The sequence below is a fragment of the Lepidothrix coronata genome, unplaced genomic scaffold (genome assembly GCF_001604755.1).
Source record: "Lepidothrix coronata isolate B3197 unplaced genomic scaffold, Lepidothrix_coronata-1.0 Scaffold305, whole genome shotgun sequence".
Classification (NCBI taxonomy): domain Eukaryota; kingdom Metazoa; phylum Chordata; class Aves; order Passeriformes; family Pipridae; genus Lepidothrix; species Lepidothrix coronata.
In genome coordinates, this window is record NW_016690485.1 from 138,386 (window position 1) to 147,894 (window position 9,509).

General features: G+C 70.4%; 2 protein-coding genes across 2 annotated transcripts in view; one reads left to right on the top strand and one right to left on the bottom strand.

Annotated features, from left to right (window-relative positions):
- The first annotated feature begins 1,037 nt into the window (after positions 1–1,037).
- APBB1 (amyloid beta precursor protein binding family B member 1) lies at positions 1,038–6,932 on the top strand. Its single transcript, XM_017837438.1, has 14 exons — positions 1,038–1,527; positions 1,776–1,954; positions 2,390–2,446; positions 2,517–2,614; positions 3,045–3,081; positions 3,366–3,503; positions 3,591–3,715; positions 4,344–4,349; positions 4,453–4,567; positions 4,964–5,048; positions 5,462–5,545; positions 5,643–5,764; positions 6,248–6,424; positions 6,538–6,932. Exons 1-14 carry the CDS (start codon positions 1,038–1,040, stop codon positions 6,703–6,705), a joined length of 1,881 nt encoding a protein of 626 aa, XP_017692927.1. The 3' UTR covers positions 6,706–6,932.
- Positions 6,933–7,151: 219 nt separating this feature from the next.
- The window catches only part of SMPD1 (sphingomyelin phosphodiesterase 1), a 4,020-nt gene continuing 1,662 nt past the window's right edge, over positions 7,152–9,509 (bottom strand). The window contains exons 2-5 of the mRNA XM_017837461.1: positions 8,730–8,901; positions 8,574–8,650; positions 7,799–7,944; positions 7,152–7,728 (exon numbers count right to left, since the gene is read on the bottom strand). Of these exons, the coding sequence (XP_017692950.1) occupies positions 7,313–7,728; positions 7,799–7,944; positions 8,574–8,650; positions 8,730–8,901 (811 nt within the window). The 3' untranslated portion in view covers positions 7,152–7,312. The remainder of the gene's footprint in view (positions 7,729–7,798; positions 7,945–8,573; positions 8,651–8,729; positions 8,902–9,509) is intronic.

Here is a 9,509-nt window from a genome sequence, read left to right on the forward strand (position 1 = left end):
GGCTGGGGGACAAGGTGGGGATGGAGAACAGGGGGGATCCGTGGGCTGGGAGGGCTTTTCCAACCCCAGGGATCCTGGGATTCTGTACTGGGTCAGACTGGTCCATACTGGGAGCAGGGATCCCGCACCCCCTGTGTCCCCCGGATCCCCCGGGCTGCCTCGGTGCTGCCATTCCGGGATCGGTCAAGAGCTGGAGCCCCGAGACTCCCCGGGCCCCCTGTACCAGTGCAAGACACGGGCGGTGGGGGGTCACCGGCTCCGGGGGTGGCACCGGGGGGGGCCGCAGGTCCTCCGGCCTGCCCGGTTCCTGCTGCGCCCCCCGGGCCGGACAGAGCCCCCCGTCGCCGGCAGTGCCCGGGGAGGTCCCGGTGGTCCCGGGGAGGGTCCCGGTGGGTTCCCAGTATTCCCGGGGGTCCCGGTGGGTTCCCGCTATTCCCGGGGGTCCCGGAGGGTTCCCGCTATTCCCGGGGGTCCCGCGCGGTGCCGGCGCGGGAGGGGGCGCTGTCTCTCCGCTGGCCGGAAGCGGAAGTGACGCACCCCTAAGCCCCCCCCAGACCCCCTCCCGCGACCCCCCGGCAGCGGAGCCGCCGCCGCAGGTACCGGGAATGGGATCGGGATGGGAACGGGAACGGGGGTGGAGACGGGGATGGAGATGGGGATTGACGGGAGGGAACGGGGGGGATGCGCGGGAGTGACACGGGCCGGCCCCGCTGCGCTGCGGGGGCGATGGGGGGGCCAGGAGCGCTGAGACCCCGCGGAGCCGGCCCGGGCGGGGGGTCCGTGCGTGCGGGGCCTTCGGGGGTCTCCCCTGGCCGGGCCGCGGGGCAGGAGCGGGGGGACCCCGGGCGGGGGGGAGCCGGGGGGTCGTGGGGTCCGTGGCCGGGGTCCCCTGCCCGCGCTGCCCCCCCGCTCCCCCCAGGCCCGATGGACGCGGAGGCGCCCCGGGGGCTGTAGAACCCCCCCAGCGGCAGGAGCGGCCGGGCCGGGCCGGGGGGTCCCACCGTGCCGGGGGTCGCGCCCGTCCCCGTGTCCTCGCCATGTCGGGGGCCCTGAGCAAGCGCAGCGACCTCGCCAACGACAACCGGTGCCCGGGGCTGAGCCTGGGGCTGTCCCCCGAGCCCCGCACCGGGCCCGGCGGGGCCCCGGCCGAGGAGCTGCCCGGCGCCGGCTGGGCGAAGGCCGGCCGGGACCAGAACCGCAACGAGCTGGAGCCGGGGCCGGGCCCGGGGGCGTCCCCGGGGGCGCTGGAGCCGGGGGTCCAGGCCCGCAACGCCCGGAACGCCGCCGGGGACCCCCGGGCGCTGCTGATCGGCGCCTCGGAGGAGGAAGAGGAGGAGGAGGATGAGGAGGAGGACGAGGAGGAGGAGGACGGGGCCGGGGTCTCCCCGCCGGCCCTGGGCGCGGAGCGGGGCCCGCGGGAGCCCCCCGGGCGCAGCGCCAGCCGCCTCTTCGGGGGGCCCGGCCCTGGCAGCGACGAAGACTCGAGCTGGGCCACGCTAAGCCAGGGCAGCTCCCCTGACGAGCCAGGTGGGCATCACGGTGACTTGTGACTGCCCCACGGCCGCCCCTGCCTGCCCCTTCCCCGTGCCCCCATGGTCCTGTCTGCCCCCACCCCTGGCTGTGTGCCCACCGCTGCCTCCCAGCCCCCGTTAGCTCCATGGCCCCCCCCTTTGCCCCTTGTCCTTGTGGAGCCCTCCTGGGGGTCCCCATGTCCCTGGGCACGGGGGCTGTGTGTGGGGCTGGGCTGACCCCTCTGACTCCCCCATGCCTCCCAGAGTCGCTGTGGCCGCGCGATGCAGGGGCACATGGGGACCTGCCCCCCGGGTGGCTGCGGGTGCAGGACACCTCAGGCACCTACTACTGGCACGTCCCCACTGGCACCACCCAGTGGGAGCCCCCGGGGGGGCCCCACGAGACCCCCTCCGATGGCAGCACCCCCACCGAGGGGCCCACCGTGAGTGGGGACTGGGGGGTGGCTGTGGGGCAGCTGAGGGATGGGATGGGTGTGGGGTCACCGTGGGGAGGCCATGGGGTGGCTGTGGAGCAGCTGTGGGGAGGCCACAGAGTGGCCATGTGGCTGCCATGGGGTGACCGTGGGGTGGCTGTGGGGCAGCCATGGGCCATGGGGTGACTGGGGGCAGTTGTGGGGCATCAGGAGGTGGCTGTGGGTGTTTGTGGTGTTGCCATGGGGCATCAGGGGTTGTGGGTCAGGAGCGGGGTGGCCGTAGTGTGCTGGGGGGTGACTGGGAGGCAACCACGGGGTGCCTATGGTGTGACTGGGGGCTGCTGTGGGGTGGGATGGCTATGGGACACAGGATGCCCATGGGGTGGCCGTGGGCTGCTGTGGGGCTGCCCCACGGTGCACCCTGACCCAAACCACCCTCCCCAGCTCTCCTGGACGAGCTTCGCCCCAGCCGAGACCTTCGGTGACGGAGACTTGTGGAAGGTGAGGGGGGGCAGTGGGGGGAAGGGGAGAGGAGGGGTCAGTGGCCCACCGAGCCCCCCCTGCCCCCCAGGACCCCACGGCCGAGGAGGAGGAGGAGGAGGAAGATGAGGAACCGGGAGTGTCAGATGCAGAGACGCCGTCGCCAGGCCCAGGATCGCCGGGAGAGGGGTGCGGGGGGTGCTGGGGGGACACGGGGGCTGTGGGGTGCAGGGGGCTGTGCCTGGGCCCTGTGGGGAGGTGGGACCTCAGGGCACAAGCAGCATGGGAGGAGGGAGATCTGGTGTGGGCTAGGAGCCAGGCTCTGGGAGCAGAGACCCAGGCGTGGGGGGTTCCAGAGTCACAGGGGACAGGGATCCAGGTGTGGGGAGTTCAGAGTCATGGGAGGCAGAGATCTAGGTGTAGGGCAGGGGGGCAGAGTATGGGGGTCAGGGGTTGTGGGGTGGAGGGACCCCAGGGTTCAGGAAGCAGTGGTTGGGTGGGGAGGGTCCCAGGGTCTTGGGGGTTGGGATTAGGGGCGGGGGGGCTCCCAGGGTTTACGTGGCCGGAGTTGGGTGTCCCAGAGTCTCTGGGTGAAGTTGCTGACCACCTCCCCTTGCAGCATGGCCCTGGGTGAGGAGGACGTGCTGAACTCCAAGGTAGGACTGATCCCTGATCCTCTAACCCACAGGGCCCCTTCCCCACCCCTGTGGGATCTGGCCCACTGTTGGGGGGCTGAGCGACCCTCTTCAGGGCTGCCCTGGGCTGTCACCCCCATGGGAGGGGCCTCGGCTGTGCCCCGCTACGAGTCCACCCTGACCCAGGACTGGAGGCTACACTGGGAGGGGGGATGGGTCTCTGCTGGGGGCTGGGGCTGCCCCATGCTTCCCCCTGCTCCTCTGTCCCCGAGCCCCACATCCCCCATGACCCCCATTGCCCCCAGGGCCTGCCGGTGCGCTCCCTGGGCTGGGTGCAGCTGCGGGAGGAGGAGCTGGGGCCCGGCCGCAGCAGCGGCACCGTCAGCGCCTGCATCCGGCAGCTCTCGGGGCCCCGCGACGGCCCCCCTGGCACCTGGGGGGAGGTGAGTGACCCCAGACCCCCCTGGCCCCCCTCACCGCCACCCCAGCACCTGGGGTCGCTGAGGGAGCGCCTGACCCTGTGCCCCCAGGCGCGGGCACTGCTGCTGCTCGAGGGCCGCACGCTGAAGCTCGTGGACCCCCGGGACCGGGCGCTGCTGCACGCGCAGCCCGTGGGCGGCATCCGCGTGTGGGGCGTGGGGCGGCACGGCAGCAGGTGGGGGCACAGGGTACCCGCGTGTGGGGCGTGGGGTGGCGTGGGGCCAGGTGGGGGCACAGGGTACCCGCGTGTGGGGCGTGGGGTGGCATGGGGCCAGGTGGGGGCACAGGGTACCCACGTGTGGGGCGTGGAGTGGCATGGGGCCAGGTGGCGGTTGCACGGGGGGCTGGTGTCTGCAGGGGGCTGGGTGCATGTGGGCTTGGGGTCCTGTGTATGTGGGGTGCAGAGATGGGGAGGGGTCTGGGCATGTGGGTGTCCATGGGGCTTGGGGGTCCCACGTGCATGGGGTGGGGGCTCTGGAGTCCCACTTATGTGGGGCTGGGGGCTTGCCATCTATGTGGGGCACAGGGATGAGGGAATCTGGGTGTGGAGGTGGGCAGGGGGCCGGGGGGCTCCATATGGGTGAGGTGTGGGGGTCTCGTGTACAGGAGACTGGGGAGTCCCACATGTGGGTAGCAGATGGGGGCCATGGGGTCTCAGCACTGAACCCCCCAGCAGGGAAGGGTGTGGAGCAGGGTCAGACCCAGTTCTGGGGGATTGTGGGGGTCCTGGGGCTTGGGAGGGATCCATGCCTCCCCTGCCCTATCTAACCCTGCTCTGTCCTGCCGCGCTGCCGGGGACACAGGGAGAGGTACGGCCCCAACCTGCCCCAGCCCCCCAGTGCCCCCAGGCCCAGCCCACGCTGGGTAGGGAGGGGGCCGGGGGGGTCCTGAGCACATTCCCCCCTTCCCCAGGGACTTCGCATACGTGGCCCGGGACCCCCTGACACAGGTGCTGAAGTGCCACGTGTTCCACTGTGAGGGGCCGGCCAGCGCCATCGCCGCTGGGCTGCACCGGGTCTGCGCCCAGGTGAGACCCCTGGGACCCCCCAACCCCCCTGGGACCTCCCTGCTGGGCTGCACCAGGTCTGTCCCCAGGTGAGACCACCCCATTTCCCCCCGGGACCTCCCCTGGCCTGTACCACGTCTATGTCCAGGTGACACCCTCAAACCCTGCTTCCCCATCCCACACTGGGTCTGTGGGTAGGTGAGACCTTCGGGGTCCCCCAGGCCCCCCCAGCCAGCCCCCAGGGTGAGCCCCTCTCCTCCTGGTGTCCCCACAGAACAACCAGGCGGTCCCTGGGGATCCTTGTGGTGTGACATCCAGGGGAGCCATGGTGTGACGTCTAGGGGGCCGTGGGTCACCACGGGGGTCCTGGGGTGCCCGTGGTGTGACACTGGGGGGGTTTGTGCCCCTTGTCCCCAGCTGACGGAGGAGCGGCGAAGCGCCCGAGCAGCGGCCAACGGGCTGGGCACAGACCACCCCCGGCTGGGGGAGCCCCCCCTGCAGGGTACGGGGCATGGGGCCGGGGGACCCCCCTGCAGGGTGTGGGAGGGGGAGGTACCTGTGAGGGAGCAGGGGAGATCTGGGGGGTACCCTGGAGGGGATTGGGGATCTGGGGGATGGTGGGGGAGAAAAGGGCTGGAGGAAGGCTGGGGAGGGGGCATGGGGGGGTCCAGGGCAGGGGGCTCATGTGTCCAGAGACTGCATGTGCTGGGGGGTGGTTGGGGAGAGGGTGGGTGTTGGGGGGTTCAGGGAGGCTTTGGGGGCTCCTGACAGTGCCCCCCTAGTGGAGCTCCCAGTCCCCGGGAGCGAGGTGGTGCAGATGGGGGGTGTTGGGGTGTGCTGGGTGAGGACTGAGGGGTGGGGGAGCTCTGGGGGGTTTTGGGGGGGCTCTGGGCAGGTCTGACGTGCCCCCCACAGTGGAGTTCCCGGCCCCCAAGAGTGAGGCGGTTCAGCGCTTCCCCGTGTGTTACCTGGGCTGTGTCCCTGTTGCCAAGCCTGTGGGTGAGTGGGGGGCTCAAGGGAGCTCCGCCCGGCCTCTGGGGGATGCTGTGGGCTGGGGGCACCCTCAGGGCTGCCCTGACCCCTCTGTGCCCCCCAGGCATGGACGTGATCAACGCGGCACTGGAGGCGGCACTGGCCCCCAGCTCGGGGGAGCCCCCCGCACCCACCCCTGTCGTGGTCAGTGTGGCCCCTGCCACCCTCACCATTGCCCACCGCCAGGTGTGTGCCCACCTGGGACCCCCACCCTGCCCTGGGGGACCCCACCCTACTTCCCCACTCTCACCAATGCCCACCACCAGGTGTGTGCCCATTTGGGACCCCCCCCTACCCTGGGGGGTTCTGTGGTGACCTCTCCCCACTCTGAGGGGCTGCAGTGACCCCCTTTCTGTCCTGGAGGGCTGTGGTGACCCCCCTCCCACTCTGGGGACCATGGTGACCCCCACCCCACTGCGATAACCCCGTCCTACTCTGGGAAGCTGCAATGACCCCTACCCACACTGGTGACCTCCCCCAGATGGTGACCCCCACCTGCACTGGTAATGCCCTCCTGCTCTGGGGGCCTCAGTGACCCCATTCCGTGTTGGGGGGCTGCAGGGACCCCTCCCCGTACCACGGGGACACAGTGTGTCCCCCCACTCCACGGGACCTTGGGGATCCCCTCCCAGCCAGGGGTGCCGTGCTGACCCCTCCGCGTGCCCCCAGACGGAGGCGGTGCTGTGCGAGTGCCGCGTGCGGTTCCTGTCCTTCATGGGGGTGGGACGCGACGTCCGCGCCTTCGCCTTCATCATGGCCAGCGCGCCCGGCACCTTCCGCTGCCACATGGTGTGGTGTGAGCCCAACGCCGCGGGGCTCAGCGAGGCGCTGCAGGCTGCCTGCGTGGTGAGTGGGACCCCCAAGCCCCCAGTTCCCTGTGCCCCCCGCTGCAGGCCACCTGCAGGGCGAGTGGGACCCCCGAGCCCCCCTTCTCCCATTCTGACCCCCCTTCCCTGCAGCTCCGCTACCAGAAGTGCCTGGACGCGCGGCCCCAGGCCTCCAGCTCCTGCCTGCCGGCCCCCCCGGCGGACTCGGTGGCGCGGCGGGTGGGCTCCTCTGTGCGCCGGGGGGTGCAGACCCTCCTGGGGACCCTCAAACCGCGGCGGGGAGGGGCACAGACCCCTTGAAGGGGGCGAGGGCATGGGGGGCGCGAAGTGGAGAGGGGGCAGGATGGCCGACCCAACACCCCAGGGCACAGAGTTCCCCGCGGTGTTGGGTCGGGGGTCCTGCCCCACCCCCACTGCCCCTGTGGTGGGTCACACCCCCCTCACCGTCCCCAATGCATGCGGCGTAACGAGGGTCTGTGTTGTACTAAATCATTAATTAATAAACCCATTCCACCAGCCCGGCTCGGCTCTGCCTTCGGCCTCATGCGGGAAGGAGGAAGAAGGGGTGAGGGTTACGTTATTCCTGGTTTGGTTCTCCCTAGGGTGTTGTGGGGTGAGGATTGGGATGAGGAAGATGAAGGGCAGTGGGGTCCATCACACCTGTATTGGCTGGGTGATGGGAACACAAGGATTGTGTGCTGATCCTGACTCCAATCCCAATCCTGGTGGATGAGGATGGGGAGGGATAGTGGGGCCCACTGTGCCTTTATTGTGCATCTGGTGAGATGCGAGGACCACGTGCCAGTACCGAACCCAGTCCTGGCATGACCATGTGCCGACCCCGCTCCCGGCCCCACTCCCAGTGTGACCATGTGCTGACTCCAACCCCGCTCCCAGTGTGACCGTGTCAGCAGAGCTGCCGCTGTCGCCAGAGCTCCTGAATGCGTGGGAAGGGCAGGGCGGGGCGCAGGGGCCGGCAGAGCGCGGGGTCGCCGGCGCGGCCGGAGCGCAGGGCACAGAGCAGGGCGGCCTTGCAGGGGCCCCCGCAGGGCTCGCGGGGAGGGTGCCCCTTGTGCAGGTGGAACCAGAAGCGCTGGAAGAGCCGCTCGTCGTCCTGCAGCCGCCGCACCAGCAGGTCCCAGTCGGCCGGGAAGGCCGCGGGCAGCCCGTAGGCCTCGCGCGCGCTGTAGAGCCGCTGCCAGCGGGGGGGCGTCCCCGGGGGGGCCGCGTTGGCCTCCGTCAGGTTCAGGATGAAGGTCTCATGGTCCAGCACTGCGTGGGAGCTCCCGGGGTAGGAACCGGCCACCTCGTACACGCGGTACCCTGCGGGGGAGGGACTGTCAGTGCCAGGGACTGCGGGGTGGGGGGACACGTGGGGGGGGTCGGGGCGCACCAGGGTTGAGGTTGATGTAGGTGGTGACACTCGGTGCCACGAAGGCGATGGAGACAGGGCGTGACAGCGTCTCCTCATCGTAGAACAGCTCAAACTCATCCAGGTGTGTGTGCCCGAAGAACTGTGCTGCGATGGTGCCCTCGAACCTGCCATTGTGGGGTGAGGGGGAGCAGCATCCAGACCCACAGCCCCTCCCCCTGGGCCCCCAACCTGAGCCAGGCCTGGCCACTCACAGACCTCTTGTCATGGCTCTGCCTGGCACAGGCAGCTTCAGGGTCCCAACCTTGGGTGCTCCAACACCATCCCCTGCCCCCCTCCCATGCTGATGCCACCCCAAGGGGGTCCAGTGTGTGGAGTGGGGGTCCAGGATACATGGGGTGGGGGTCTGGCATGTGGGGAGGGGCTTTTGGTCTTTGGTACACAGGATGGGGGTCTAGGGTGAGTGGGGAGAGGTCTGACTCATGGAGTGGAGGTCCAGGCCGTGGGGTGGGGGTCTGGTGTAGGGGTCCAGCATGTGGGGCATGAGTGTGGCTTGCAGGGCAGCGGTCTCATGTGTGGGGCGGCGTCCGGGGCCTGTGGACATGGGTCTGGTGTGCAGGGCAGGTGCCCAGCACATGGGGCTGGAGTCCAGGGTGCAGTGTGGGGGTCTGGCATGTGGGGCAGGGCACAAGGGCAGGGGTCTGGCACACAGTGTGGGGGTCAGGGCCAGGGGTCCAGGCTGGGGGTGTGTGGCACAGGGTGGGGGTCTGGGCCAGGGGTGTGTGTGGGCACTGACCTGCTGATGATGCGGTAGTAGTTCCAGCTCCAGCTGTGCAGGCAGTGGGCCGGGGGGATGTGCCCAATGATGTGCACCTGGGGGCAGGGACCCAGGGCTTGGGGGTGCCCAGGAACCCCGGGACGCCCCGATCTCCCCCCAGAATTCCCCCCTCACCTTCTCCCCATCACGCTCAGCATCTGCCAGGACCCCCATGAGCCACTGGAGCTGCCCCGCAGGGTCAGTGGCGTTGATGAGGAGCCAGAAGTTGGCCTGGGAGCAGAAGTTCATGTTGAGGGAGACGAGGCGCAGCCCAGGCCAGACCTGCGCTGTGTAGAACCCACCGGCCCTGCAGGGAAAGAGGGAGTCAGTGCTGTGCCCCCCAGCCCATGGACCCCATACTCGTCCCACAGCCCCCCAGCTACCCACCCCCTCTGCCCACAGACCCCTGCCCCCCTCAGTTGGAGGCCCCCTTGTCCTTGGCCTGCCAGCAGCTCCCTGCTCCTCAACCAGCCATGAACCCCCTCCTTGCACCTCCTCTATGCACAGACACCCCTCGACCCTGCACCATGAACCTGAGACACCCACAGCCCTCCAAGCCCCCCAAGTCCCTGCTAGCCTGGGGCCCTCATTGCCCCCCAGCCCTGAGCCCCCAGTAGCCCAGAGCCCCCCACCAGCCCCAAGCCCCCCTTACCCCTGCTAGCCCAGGCCCCCCCCATTGCTCCCTCCATTGCAGACCCCCCCCAGCCCTGTTACCCCAAACCCCATCTCCCTGATAGCCCAGAGCCCCCAGCCCTGTGCCCCCGGATCCCCGGTACCCCAGCACCCCGCCCGCCGTGCCCACCGCAGGGTGCGCAGGGCGGCGGGGGGCAGCCAGCCCTGCCAGGCCTCGGCCATGGCGTCGTAGAGCCAGGCGGCCGACTGGTTCCCACGCACGTAGGGCGGGGGGAAGGCGTT